The 16,299-nt window shown below is 25.1% G+C and overlaps 1 protein-coding gene across 1 annotated transcript in view; it reads left to right on the top strand.

The window, feature by feature from the left end:
• Nucleotides 1-16,299, top strand: part of LOC109598845 (CCN family member 4) — a 170,122-nt gene that overhangs the window by 122,104 nt on the left and 31,719 nt on the right. The window contains exon 4 of the mRNA XM_049962381.1: nucleotides 7,699-7,790. Within this exon, the coding sequence (XP_049818338.1) occupies nucleotides 7,699-7,790 (92 nt within the window). The remainder of the gene's footprint in view (nucleotides 1-7,698; nucleotides 7,791-16,299) is intronic.

The following is a 16,299-nucleotide window of genomic DNA, read 5'->3' as shown; positions in this document are numbered from 1 at the left end:
TAATATTTTTAATAAATTGAAAAAAATGTGACATTATCAATATCGTATATCTTTAAAATTCAAGTATAAAAAATAATTTAATTAATTGTAATTATACAATTTTAATAAAGTAAATGGAAAATTTTTAAATTAAATTCATGAACAAAAAATATGAAAAGTTGAAATTCAATGGAAAAATAAGATATTTTTCTATTTTTATATAAAAAATTTTGAAATTTCATAATTTTATTATTAACATTTGGACCAAAATTTTATAATTTAATGTTAAAAATAGAGTTTTAAAATTCCGGGAAATAAATTATCAACATTGGAAATTCTGTGGGACAATAGGTAATTTTATAATGTCACAATTTTATTGTTAACATTTGTACCATAATTTTACAATTTTAATAATGAAAATAGAAAATTTTTAAAAATATGATATTTTTGACATTTTTTAAACACAAAAACATGAAATATTTTTAAGTTAGTGTGGAATATTAAAGATGTGACATTATCAAGAACATACATTTTTTAAATTCAAAGAAAAAAAGAATCAAAAGTGGAAATTTTGTGAGAAAATAGAAAATTTTTAAAATATGATATTTTTGACATTTTTTAAACACAAAAACATGAAATATTTTTAAGTTATTGTGGAATATTAAAAATGAGACATTATCAAGAACATACATCTTTTAAATTCAAAGAAAAAAAGAATCAAAATTGGAAATTTTGTGAGAAAATAGAACATTTTTAAAATATGATATTTTTGACATTTTTTAAACACAAAAAAATAAAATATTTTTAAGTTAGTGCGAAATATTAAAGATGTAACATTATCAAGAACATACATTTTTTAAATTCAAAGAAAAAAAGAATCAAAATTGGAAATTTTATGAGAAATTTTATGAAACTCACAATTCTAATACATAAATTTACAAAAATTCCACAATTTTTGGTAAAAATTGTACCAAAATTTTACAATTTTAATATTCAAAATGTGACATTATTAAGAACTCACATCTTTAAAATTTAAGGAAAAAAAATTAAATTGGAAATTTTGTGGGAAATTTTATAAAATATAAATTTTTGAAATTTGGCAATTTTATTATTAATACTTGTTCCATAATTTTACAATTTTAATAATGAAAATAGAAAATTATATGACTTTTTGAACATTCACATATTTTTAAAATTCATGGAAAAAATTGAAATTGAAAATTCTGTGGGAAATTATTTATTATTTTTAAAATATTTTAAATCTGGAAACAAAATATATTTTTAAAATTTTACAGGATATTAAAAAACCTTTTCAAGGACACACATCATTAAAATTTAAAGAAAAAAATTATGAAAATTAAATATTTATAAAAAAAAATAGAAGATTTCATAAAATTTTGACCTCAACATTTGAAATTTCATAATTTTAATAAAGAATATGACATTTATAAAATATTATTGTCTTTATAATCTTACAATTTTTTAGAAAATTCAATTTTAAAAATTATCAATATTTTATATATAATTAAGCATTTTATAAACTTGACATTTTCAGGATAATTTTTAATATCAAATGCATTTCATTTTTTTTATTGATATTTCTTCAAATTTTCTTTAATAATATAAAATATTATAGAAATAGGAAAATTGAATTGAATTGAATTGAATTGAATTTTATCATTCATAATGGTCCAAAACTTCATAACAATGCAAATAAGTAAAAATGACCTTTCCCATCCCGTCATAAACTTTACGCCGCCATCAAAACTTTTCAAACAAATGTTTTTAATTTATCCACATAACCGACACCATCCATTTTGCGTGTTCGCGTCCGGTTTTTGCGGCCCAATCCACCTAAAACCGTGATAAACGCCGGCTTTTTCCGCTTCCGGATTAGTCAATATTGTGGCCACCCGTAGTCGTGATGCCCTTTACATTCACAGAGCCGACCACCGTGGATTAGGGCCGCCGAAAACGGGAGACGTTTACATTTGAATGCCGCCACATTGGAAGATAAAGGCTCATTGTACGATTAATTAAAATACGCTTCCGGTCTGGATTGTTTTAATTTCAAAAAATACGTGTTTACCTTTGTTTCGTGGGATCGTTGGGCTGATTAATTAAAAATGTTGAGGCGCATCGATGGAGGGAGGAAAGGGCAGTGAATGCAACAAAGTTTAGACTATAGTCTAATTTAAAATATCGATTAAGTTACTAATTAGACTGCATAAAAACCCTAACTGTTTAGTTTCAGTATCAAAAATTAAATAAATATAATTAATATTAAAACAAGTAATGGTTTATTTTAATATTAATATAAGAAACTTAAATTAAAATCAATTTATAAATTTATGTCATCAGTAAAATGATGTTTGACTCAATCCCCCATTGAAACAAACGTCCCTGCTTCTAATTCCTCCCTTTTTTCTGGACAATTAAATTACTAGTGTCCAATGTATGAGAGAAAACTTTCGCATTGCACTAACCCCAAGGGAGAATCCATATTTAGATAAGGCATAGTTCCGTATTATCCCGACGGAATACATGCATGTATTCCCCGGCGTGTGGGTCATGCATATTTTAAATTTCACACTTTCAGCCACCACCTTGGTGGCGTTTATGCGAGTTATTTACGTGCTACGTACCCGTTAGGGAACTGGGGCGAGTGCTCATTGTCGATTGTGTACCGGTGGAGCATTATCATATTAATAATGAAAGGGAAATTTAAGGGTCGTTACTGAGATCTCGGACCGTGGAATTCTGAATGGTTGTGTGTATTGGATGTCAGTCAACAAGTTGTGTAGTTTCAGGTACGTGTATTGGTTTAATTTGGGTCTTAAATATGGTATATTGGGTGGTCAAATAAGTTTAAAAGACATATTATTCATAAAAGTAGTCCTAACTGCTCCAGTTTTTTAAATACACTCTAAATGAATTATGAAGACATAGTTACCTTTCAGCAGAACCTCTCAAAAAAGCCAAAATTAACTAAAAAAAGGATAATAAGGAAATATTTATTATAAAAAGGAGTCTTATATTCTACCATCAAAACTGTATGAGTAATTTCTTGATGTCTTCCTCATTAACAGAGATATAAAAACAAAATAATAAAAGTTCTTAAATAAATTCCATTATAAGTTTCTTTAATGTATTATGGTGGAAATTTCAAATGTCAAAATAAAAAAGGCATTGTTTCAAAAAAGCATAACATATTATTTAACATTTGTACCATAATTTTACAATTTTAATAATTAAAATAGGAAATGTTTAAAATATAATATTTTTAACATTTCTTATACACGAAAACATGAAATATTAAAAATGTGACATTATGAAGAACACACATTTTTAAATTTCAAAGAAAAAAAATGTTCAAAATTGGAAATTCTGTGAGAAAATAGAAAATTTTATGAAACTCACAATTCTAATACATAAATTTACGAAATTCCACAATTTTTGGTAAAAATTGTACCAAAATTTTACAATTTTAATATTCAAAATGTGACATTATTAAGAACTCACATCTTTAAAATTCAAGGAAAAAAAAATTAAATTGGAAATTTTATAAAATATTCAATTTTTATATATAAATTTTTGAAATTTGGCAATTTTATTATTAACACTTGTTCCATAATTTTACAATATTAATAATGAAAATAGAAAATTAGTAAAATATAGTATTTTTTTTAACATGAAAACAGATAATATTTTTAATAAATTGTAGAATATTCATAATGTGACATTATAAAGAACTTTAAAATTCAAGGAAAAAAATGAAAATTGGAAATTCTGTGGCAAATTTTATAAAATATTCAATATATATATATAAATTTTTGAAATTTCGCAATTTGTTATAAACTTTGTTTCACAATTTTAATAATGAAAATAGGAAATGTGACATTTTTAACATTTTTTAAACATGAAGAAAACAGGAAATACTTTTTAATAAATTGTAGAATATTAAATATGTAACTAACATTATCAAAAGCTCTTTAAAATTAAAGGAAAAAATTAATTAAAAAGAAAATTTTTAAAATGTGATATTTTTAATTTCTCTAAACCTGAACACATCTTTAACATTTATAGAAAAAAATTTTGAAAATTGAAATTTCTGTGGGAAACTACAAAATTTCATAAAATCTTCAATTGTTATACAGAAAATTTTATGATAAATTTAACAATTTTTATGATGTAAATATTTTTTTTTAAAATATGTCATTTTTAAAATATTTTAAATTTAGAAATAAGATATATAAATGTGATATTTCTAAAATATTTCTACAATTTTAAAAATTATTAATTTTTTTATATATAATTATTTTAGAAATTCAACAGTTTCAGGATCATTTAAAAATTTAATTTACTTTTGTGCCAATATTTAATTATTCTTTGAAAAAAAAATTAGTAATTCAATTTTAAAAAACTGATAATTGTTATGAGATTTTTTTAGTATCTATTTATCAAATCAAATCAAATTTAAAATTTTATTATAAAAATAATGCAAAATCTTAATTTTCTGAGGTTAAATTAACTGAAAATATTATTTTAAGATTTTTTTAAATTATTATACTGTATCAAAGATTATTTAAATTCAATTTTATTAAAATTATAACCTTTAGTTTTATTAACATGTGCTTAATTTTATAAAATCATAAAAGTTCTTAAATAAATTAAAATTATAAGCTTCATCAAAGTATTATGGTAGAAATTTCAAATGTCAAATTAAAAATGGCATTGTTTTTTTTTTTAAAAAAAAAAAACATAACATATTATTTCCATTTCCATTTCAAAAACAAGAAATTCACATTCAATTTAATTATGCTGAAAGCTTGGATTAAATCCATGTTATCATAACGAATATACTAAATATTATTTGAATTTACATCAAAATTCTCTTAACATTTCAACCTGAATTGTTGTTAAATCTAATATAATTGTCATATTATTTTAAATACCGTTGGGTATTTATGAAAATAGTTCCGTGGGAAACAAAAATCGATTCGTACTGTGGTCAACTTACTATTTAAATTTTAGGAATAATGTTAATGGTTTTATTTAATTATAAAATACATATTTGTTATATTTAAATCACTTTTACCGTGGAAAATTTCTGTACAGTTTTGTATTTCATGAATAATTTTATTAAAATCATTTTTAATTTTAATTAATTATTTAATTTATTTAACCAAAATTTCATATTTTCTATTAATATATAATGTTATTGAATATCCAGATATTTGCCCTTAAAAGTGGCGCCCAACGTTTTCGGCTGTGGTAGGCAACCCAGAGTACGAAATATTCCGGTTACACACCTTATTTGATACTTTAACAACACGTACTGACTTGGTGGTGGTAAATAATGCGAATTTTTATGAGATTATAAATGAAAACCAATTTTTAAATAAATATACTTCTTTATCCAATTTCCTTCTTCCTGCTGTAAGTTCCTTAAAAGCAGCTAAGGAAACGAAAGTCACGTCGATCTCATTACTATTTATTCATTTCCATTTAGAAAAATTATGCATTCAAGACTCCTCGTCCTCTCCACCCATGAAAATGTAATTTAAGAATAGTCCTCCGGACGGATATTACGAACCGGCCGAGGGGGAAGTTTATTCCCCCGACAACTATTTTAGCAGGCAAACTAATTCCTGTACACATGAATACATAAATTCAACCAGTTTTACTGGCACCATTCCGATATTCGAATAGACCTCAAGACTGCGACGTTAGGTCGGGTTTTATTGGGGGCAATTAAATAACGATGTCGTGCCGTGATTTTGGGAAACGCAACGAACACGGGTAAAATTGTGTATGGGTTTAAATTCCGTCGTAAAATAAGATCTAATTGAGCATTTTAGAGTTATTAAAACGAACAGTTGTATTAATTAATATTCATATGGCCGTAAATATACGTTCTGCGAGGCAAATAATAATATAATATGTGATTTTATGGTGTACCTACCCTCATTTATTGCATGGTTCTGAATAATGAATAGACGTAAAGATAATACGTTTTGATACGAAATAGTATTTATTTAATATTCATAAAAATTACACTTATGATAAGCTTTTAAGTTTATAAAAAGTTAATTAAATTACAAACAATACTTCAAAAAATATACTGAACTCTGGATACTTAAATTAGTTTGTCTCTGTCTCTTCTGGAAATACTTATAACTGCCAAAATCCACCAATAACAAACCTCTGTATTGTTCATCAATCATTGTTAGAAGTTTTCAGTAAAAGAAAGTTCAGTAATGAGTTTCATTTGAATTAAAATGGTTCCACATGTTATCTCGACATTTTAAGGAAATGTATCTTTTGAGATAAGTTTTGTATAGTATGTAAAAAATCATGCTGAAAGTTTTTAGGTTTATCAAATGATAATTAAACTACAAACAATACTTCAAAACATACATTGGTTTCTGGATACTTATATTAGTTTGTCTCTATCTCCTCTGGAAATACTTATAACTGCCAAAATCCACCAATAACAAACCTCTGTATTGTTCATCAATCATTGTTAGAAGATTTCAGTGAAAGAAAGTTGAGTAATGGGTTTCATTTGAACTAAAATGGTTCCACATGTTATCTCGACATTTTAAGGAAATATATCTTTTGAGATAAGTTTTGTATAGTATGTAAAAAATCATGTTGAAAGTTTTTAGATTTATCAAAAGATAATTAAACTACAAACAATACTTCAAAACATACATTGGTTTCTGGATACTTAAATTAGTTTGTCTCTATCTCTTCTGGAAATACTTATAAATGCCAAAATTCACCAATAACAAACCTCTGTAATGTTCATCAATGATTGTTAGAAGTTTTCAATAAAAGAAAGTTCAGTAATGGGTTTTATTTGAATTAAAATGGTTCCACATGTTATCTTGACATTTTAAGGAAATGTAATTTTTGAGATAAGTATCGTATATTAAATTCATGCAGTTTTTAGGTTTATAAAAAATTAATTAAACTACAAACAATACTCTGGATACTTAATTTAGTTTTTCTCTTTCTTCTGGAAACATTCATAATAGTCAAAATCAACTTATAAGGAACCCCTGTACACTTCATCAATCACTGTTAGAACACTTTAATAAAAAGATTTGAAAGAATTGATGAAAAAAGTCGATTTATTCTCCACATGTGGTCCGGAAATCGAAACAAAAATGTTATATCTAATTTTACCAGTCAGGCTATAACCAATTCTCAATAAAATCCTGTTTAGTCAAACTCATACGAAATGGGAAACATAATTATGAAACAATTAAATTATAAAACACATAAATCAATTAGTAAAAAAGTTATGTATAAGAAATTTGTATTGCCCTCAATTAATTAGTTAATTGACACGATCAATTCCCTGATCTTATTACGAACTTTGTGCAAAAAGGGGCATTAATAAAAGTCAATTACCTCTAATTTATTAACGGTAAAGCACATGTGGCACTTAACTTGCCCAAACTTTTCTCGACGAAATAAAGTAAAAAGGGCAAATTAATATTGGGTTATTTTACTGAATTAATTGTTTACTTTGTAAGGTTTGGTTAATGTTTAAGTAATTTTACAAATATAAGTAACAGAGTTTATAAATTTTCTAGTCAACATTTGATATTTATTATTTAATATGTATGAACCCCATCGAAAATTATTGCACCCCTTTGTCCCGCATCGAATAAAAGTCTCGTCTAATCCGAAGTTTCGCATTTCCAGAGTCCACCGGCGTCCCCTGTGTCGTCTACAATAAGACTTACGAGCACGGAGAGACGTTCACTTTAGACTGTCGGACCCAATGTGCATGTCAGGTGAGTTTATTTAAGTAAATGATTTATACGGACTTGGATAATAACTTTTTCCGGCAACACGAAACTTCCAAACAGTTATGTGTCTCCATTTTTGCTGCGGTGTCAATAAATAACCGGTAGATCAACAATTTATACGTGTATCACTCTGAAGAAAATAGTTTCAAACAGTAAATTATTTAATAACATTATTAAATTGAAATGGCGGAAGTAATCTTGGTCCAAAAACAAAGACAAAGAAAATAGTTTTTGTACTTTCCACTTGAGAATAACTTTAATTAAAATTCTAATCAAACAAATATAATTAACTAAAAATAAAACATTTAATCTTGTCTGTGACACGGACAAGCAAAGACGCCATAATTAAAAAAGCTCATTAAGCTTCAAGAAAATGGAACTTAAAGTAATACTATCTACATCTTACGAGACTGATTGTATAGTAAGTTGAAGGGAAGGATGTAATTGTAATTGAACTAAATTGCAATTAAACTCTTTGAATAATTAGTACAACTTATAAACGTAAATTTTAATTAAAATCCGACGTTTTACGTAAGTTATTGCATTAAATTTCAACACGATGAACTAAATATACATAGTATATATATTAATAAATATATATACACTGTATATATATGTAATGAATATATATAAAAAGGAGAGTGTACGTTTATTTTTCCCTTTTTCAGAAAATATTAATAGTAATCAATCAATTATTATTGATGAGGAACAGAGTATATGAATAAGCTTTATCCCTGAGGGTAATGAAATAAAAAAACGACCACCCCCTGCAGCGTAAAGTGGCGTTAAAATGCGCTAAAAGCTCGACAAACATGTAAACTTGAGTTTTCAATAATTCGTGCCCTTTAAAATTTATCACGCGACAATCAAAATAATAATAGAAAGAAAAAGTTAAACGGCGCACTTTGATCCGATAAAAGGGCCATTTTAAAAGTGGATCAGTGTTCGTTTTCGCATCAAAAGCACTCCCGGATCGGGACCAAGTCGAGTTCCCTTCAAATGAAACGGCCGTTATAAGTGAGAGAAATAAGAAGAAAAAAAAGACATTTAAAATATAATGCTCACTCTCGTTCCGCCGAATGATAAACTTGCCTACTTAAAAAGTTTATTTGGCATTTTTCTAAAAGGTCGTGCTTAAAAGTTTCCAGGCCGTGATTCCGGACGGGGAGCCGGAGCAATTTATATGGCCCGTTCGAATTTACATGTGGCAACTTTAAAATATTTTCCAATACGAAGTTTTTAAGTAAACAGGGAATTGGGGACTTACAAGTTTTAGTGGCGATTGCACTTTCGACTTGATCAACAAGTGTTTTTCAGTAATTTTCAGTGTTTCAGTCGTTTATCATGTTGTTATTAATTTAACAAGTTCGTTAAAACAATATCTTTATATTGTTTTCTGTTATAATCAAGAATCTGAAATGGAGACTTTAAATTTTTCAGTTTTAATATATTTTATAAATACAAAATACAACACAAAAATTATCAGATATATACGATGTATAAAGTATATAAAAATGTTAAATATTTAAAATATATAAAATATTTAATTAAATAATATAATAATAAAATAAAAAATATAGTTAATATAAAATATGTTAATATGTATATAATATATAAAATATATCTAAAAATGTGTAAGATATATAAAATATACAAAAAATGTTAAATATACAAAATGTATTAAATATACAAAATATGTAAATTATAAAAAATATATACAAAATATATAAAAATTTGTATGTATAGAATATACAAGATATACAAAATGTACAAAGTATTTATAATGTTCAAACTTTATAAAATATACAAAATGTAAATTATAAATAAATGAAAATGTATAAAATACACTGATAATATACAACTTATGTAAAAAATATAAAATAAACAAAATGTTAAATATATAAAGTAAATATATAAAATACATAAAATATATAAAAAATGTTAAATATACAAAATGTGTAAATGTGTAATATATAAATTATAAAATATATACGAAATATATGCAATATATAAAAATATGTAAAATTTGAACAAATGTAAAACATCTCTAAAATATATAAGATATACAAAATGTACAAAGTATGTAAAATGTACAAATTTTATAAAATATACAAAATATTTACAATTTAAAATATATGTAAATTATAAATAAATGAAAATATATAAAATATTTTGATAAAATATATATAGATAAATTTAAAATTTAAAATGTATGTAAAAAATACAAAGTAAACAAAATATTTATAATATAAAGTTGTTATAATATTATATATAACATATAAAATATATGAAATATACAAAATATATAAAAAATGTATAACATCTATAGAATATATAAATTATAAATAAATGAAAATGTATAAAATATATGTATATATACATATATATTATAAGTTACAATGTATATAAAAACATGAATATGAACAACATATGAAATATGTAAAATGTATAAAATAAATAAAATGTACAAAATAGACAAAATAAGTAAAATATATATCAAATTTACAAAATATGTAAAATATATAAAATACATAAAATGTATAAAATATACAAAATATATGAAATATATACAAAAAATTTAATATTGTATTGCATTTTGTACATTTGATATGTCTTTTATAAGTTAAGTTATTATATACATTTTAAAATATACATATATGAAATATATACAACCTATAATATGTAGAATATTATATAAAATATACAAGATATTTAATTTTAGTTGAATTCATAGATTTTATATATTCCATAGATCTCATAGGTTCCATGGACCCCATAGATCCCACCATAGGTCCTATTATTCCATAGATTCCATAGATATCAAGATCCCATAGACTCATAGACTTCTTAGATTCCTTAGATTTCTTAGATTCCTTAGATTCCTTAGATTCTTTAGATTACTTAGATTCCTTAGATTCCTTAGATTCCTTAGATTTCTTAGATTTCTTAGACTTCTTAGATTTCTTAGATTCTTAGAATCCTTAGATTCCTTAGATTCCTTAAATTCCTTAGATTCCTTAGATTCCTTAGATTCCTTAGATTCCTTAGATTCCTTAGATTTCTTAGATTCCTTAGATTCCTTAGATTCCTTAGATTCCTTAGATTCCTTAGATTCCTTAGATTCCTTAGATTCCTTAGATTTCTTAGATTCCTTAGATTCCTTAGATTCCTTAGATTCCTTAAATTCCTTAGATTCCTTAGATTCCTTAGATTCCTTAGATTGCTTAGATTCCTTAGATTCCTTAGATTCCTTAGATTCCTTAGATTCCTTAGATTCCTTAGATTCCTTAGATTCCTTAGATTTCTTAGATTCCTTAGATTCCTTAGATTCCTTAGATTCCTTAGATTCCTTAGATTCCTTAGATTCCTTAGATTCCTTAGATTCCTTAGATTCCTTAGATTCCTTAGATTCCTTAGATTCCTTAGATTCCTTAGATTCCTTAGATTCCTTAGATTCCTTAGATTCCTTAGATTCCTTAGATTCCTTAGATTTCTTAGATTGCTTAGATTCCTTAGATTCCTTAGATTCCTTAGATTCCTTAGATTCCTTAGATTCCTTAGATTCCTTAGATTCCTTAGATTCCTTAGATTCCTTAGATTCCTTAGATTCCTTAGATTCCTTAGATTCCTTAGATTTCTTAGATTCCTTAGATTCCTTAGATTGCTTAGATTCCTTAGATTCCTTAGATTCCTTAGATTTCTTAGATTTCTTAGATTTCTTAGATTTCTTAGATTTCTTAGATTTCTTAGATTTCTTAGATTTCTTAGATATATTAGATTTCTTAGTACTTTGTAAAATTTAATACTTTTATGTTATTTTATTTGAATTATATTATTAAGTGTATTCAATCCACGAATCAATTACGTACTCATAAACATTTTCTATTAGCCAAGTTAATCCTTTAATTACCACTTGGTTCATTACTATTCAGCACCCTGCACCAGACTGCATATTCATAAAACTAATTGCAATCGATTAGTTAATAACTTACTTGTGTTTTAAGTGTTTTACGCAAATCACAAAAGAACAACGAATTAGGTCGGACCAATTTGCGTGTTCAGCTAGTCGAAATTATTGGAAAATTAGCGGAATTTTAATTTGCTTCTTTGTTGCACTCGAGGTAATCACCGGCATTATGGTTCATTATCCTCAGGCATGTCTTTATCAAGTCTTAAATGTTCTCCTTTATGACGGAGCAATGCCCCATTGTTCCTTTTTATGTACTGACGTCCAAATGCCCAAAAGAATCACCCTCACATTAATCCAAAATGTTTAAATTGTCATTTATGCCGTACATACATGCATATACGAGTATGGGTTATTGGGGCAGTCAATACTCGATCAGCCTCCATCCAAATAACAAAAATTCTCAGCAAATGACCTAAAAACGGAATCGACGTCGGCAATTCGGGCCCAGCTGTGCGTATAAACTTGCATCCCTCTCGGTCTTTGAATTTGCAAGCTGCAAACATTAATAATATTTCAACCGGGGTCGAGTTAGTGGAGCATACCTGTGGGCAAACATGCAAAACACTTGTTGAAATTGGTTGCGGAATGCATCCACTCAACTGACGTTTATTCTCCACGTACGTCGGGTGCACATACATTTTGCGGTCGCTGTTCCTTTGAGATGTCTTTGAGTTCGGCGTACGTTGCGCAATATTGTTGATTATAGTCAGGCGAATTGATTAAAAGCAGCCGATTTGAATTATTACCAATGTGTTTGGTATGAATATAAATGTGACAGATTTTGTCGTCGGTTTTGGGTCACTATTTGGTTCAATTAACAGGAAATTGTCTGTAGCATATCTCACATATCTATTCGAAGTTTCTGAACGATGTGAATTGTGAAGTTTAACTTTGTTGGACTAATCGATTTCAAACAAATGATGGTCACCATTCGGAAAGTCACACGTGACACACATTATATTACAAAATATTATTATATATTTTACAGTTCTTCCGTTTTTTACTTCTTTGGATCATCAATACTTCATTTTGTTTATTTCTCTACTTCTTCGCTTTTTCCCTTTTTCAATTCTTCTGTTCTTTTCTACTCTTCTTCTCTTCTTTTCTACTTCTTTACTTTTTTACTTCTTTACTTTTCTATATTTCTTCTTGTCTACTTCACTACTTCTCTTCACTTCTCTGTTTCTCTACTTCTCTAGTTCCCTACTTCTCTTCTTGTGTTCTCTTCTTCGCTTCTTCTCGTCTTCACTTCTTCTCTTATTATTTTCTCTTCTAATATTCTTTTCTACTTCTTTATTTCTCTACTTTTCTTTGAAATTTAAATATATTATATTATATCAAAAATATTTTAAATTATTCCAAACTGGTGTACATGAATTTTTTTTTACAGTTTTCTTATATAATTGTTTTGTATTATAAAAAAGAATATTTTTATTTTATTGGAAATATATCATGGAAAATTAAAATATGTGCCTTCCTTAAATTAAAATTTTGGCGGATGCGCCATATTTCTATCGAATTGTCTATTTGTTTTAAGTTCAATTAGATTATAGAAGAAATTCACCTTATTGACACTTTTGGGGCTTATCAGATAAATAAAACAACTAAATTTACTAATAATTAATATATTTTGTTTATAATATTATACAGAATTTAATTTATAAAAAAATTAACACAGTATTTATTATTTTTCTTTTTGTGAATATTTTATAAATTATTTACTTAGATAAAGTTACATGTCACAAATATTGGCCAATAAGCAATATTTCCACCAATTAGTTTTTACAGGATCTACATAGCATTTTATATTATTACGTGTAAAAGGGATTTAAAATAAAACAGTTTTATTTTAATGGTATGAATTTAAATGTAATATATTGTTTCAAAAATATTCTAAATTATTCCAAATTGGTGTACATGAATTTTTTTTTCAGTTTTCTTATATAATTGTTTTGTATTATTAAAAAGAATATTTTTATTTTATTGGAAATATATCATGGAAAATTAAAATATTGGTGCCTTTCTTAAATTAAAATTTTGGCGGATGCGCCATATTTCTATCGAATTGTCTACTTCTTTTAAGTTCAATTAGATTATAGAAGAAATTCAACTTATTGACACTTTTGGGGCTTATCAGATAAATAAAACAACTAAATTTACTAATAATTAATATATTTTGTTTATAATATTATGCAAAATTCAATTTATAAGAAAATTAACACGGAATTTATTATTTTTCTATTTGTGAATATTTCATAAATTATATATATATTATATATAGGTAAGGTTACATGCCACAAATATTGGCCATTACGCAATATTTCCACCAATTAGTTTTTACAGAATCTACATACCATTTTATATTATTACGTGTAAAAAGCATTTAAAATAAAACCGTTTTATTTTAATGGTATAAATTTAAATGTCTTATATTGTTTAAAAAATATTCTAAATTATTCCAAACTGCTGTACATGAATTTTTTTTAGTTTTCTTACATAATTGTTTTGTATTATTACAAAAAATATTATTATTTTATTGGAAATATATCATGGAAAATTAAAATACTGGCGCCTTCCTCAAAATTAAAATTTTGGCGGATGCGCCATATTTATATCGAATTACCTACTTGTTTTAATTTCAATAAGATTATAGAAGAAATTCATCTTATTGACACTTTTGGGGCTTATCAGATAAATCAAACAACTAAATTTACTAATAATTAATATATTTTGTTTATAATATTATTCAAAATTCAATTTATAAGAAAATTAACACGAAATTTATTATTTTTCTATTTGTGAATATTTCATAAATTATATACTTAGGTAAGGTTACATGTCACAAATATTGGCCATTACGCAATATTTCCACCAATTAGTTTTTACAGAATCTACATACCATTTTATATTATTACGTGTAAAAAGCATTTAAAATAAAACCGTTTTATTTTAATGGTATAAATTTAAATGTCTTATATTGTTTAAAAAATATTCTAAATTATTCCAAACTGCTGTACATGAATTTTTTTTAGTTTTCTTACATAATTGTTTTGTATTATTACAAAAAATATTATTATTTTATTGGAAATATATCATGGAAAATTAAAATACTGGCGCCTTCCTCAAAATTAAAATTTTGGCGGATGCGCCATATTTCTATCGAATTACCTACTTGTTTTAATTTCAATAAGATTATAGAAGAAATTCACCTTATTGACACTTTTGGGGCTTATCAGATAAATAAAACAACTAAATTTACTAATAATTAATATATTTTGTTTATAATATTATTCAAAATTCAATTTATAAGAAAATTAACACGAAATTTATTATTTTTCTATTTGTGAATATTTCATAAATTATATACTTAGGTAAGGTTACATGTCACAAATATTGGCCATTACGCAATATTTCCACCAATTAGTTTTTACAGAATCTACATACCATTTTATATTATTACGTGTAAAAAGCATTTAAAATAAAACCGTTTTATTTTAATGGTATAAATTTAAATGTCTTATATTGTTTAAAAAATATTCTAAATTATTCCAAACTGCTGTACATGAATTTTTTTTAGTTTTCTTACATAATTGTTTTGTATTATTACAAAAAATATTATTATTTTATTGGAAATATATCATGGAAAATTAAAATACTGGCGCCTTCCTCAAAATTAAAATTTTGGCGGATGCGCCATATTTCTATCGATTTACCTACTTGTTTTAATTTCAATAAGATTATAGAAGAAATTCATCTTATTGACACTTTTGGGGCTTATCAGATAAATAAAACAACTAAATTTACTAATAATTAATATATTTTGTTTATAATACTATGCAAAATTCAATTTATAAGAAAATTAACACGAAATTTATTATTTTTCTATTTGTGAATATTTCATAAATTATATACTTAGGTAAGGTTACATGTCACAAATATTGGCCATTACGCAATATTTCCACCAATTAGTTTTTACAGAATCTACATACCATTTTATATTATTACGTGTAAAAAGCATTTAAAATAAAACCGTTTTATTTTAATGGTATAAATTTAAATGTCTTATATTGTTTAAAAAATATTCTAAATTATTCCAAACTGCTGTACATGAATTTTTTTTAGTTTTCTTACATAATTGTTTTGTATTATTACAAAAAATATTATTATTTTATTGGAAATATATCATGGAAAATTAAAATACTGGCGCCTTCCTCAAAATTAAAATTTTGGCGGATGCGCCATATTTATATCGAATTACCTACTTGTTTTAATTTCAATAAGATTATAGAAGAAATTCACCTTATTGACACTTTTGGGGCTTATCAGATAAATCAAACAACTAAATTTACTAATAATTAATATATTTTGTTTATAATATTATTCAAAATTCAATTTATAAGAAAATTAACACGAAATTTATTATTTTTCTATTTGTGAATATTTCATAAATTATATACTTAGGTAAGGTTACATGTCACAAATATTGGCCATTACGCAATATTTCCACCAATTAGTTTTTACAGA

Source organism: Aethina tumida, chromosome 2 (genome assembly GCF_024364675.1).
Source record: "Aethina tumida isolate Nest 87 chromosome 2, icAetTumi1.1, whole genome shotgun sequence".
Taxonomy (NCBI): Eukaryota; Metazoa; Arthropoda; class Insecta; order Coleoptera; family Nitidulidae; genus Aethina; species Aethina tumida.
Note: the sequence above shows the minus strand (reverse complement) of the source record. Positions and strands in the feature narration are given on the sequence as shown.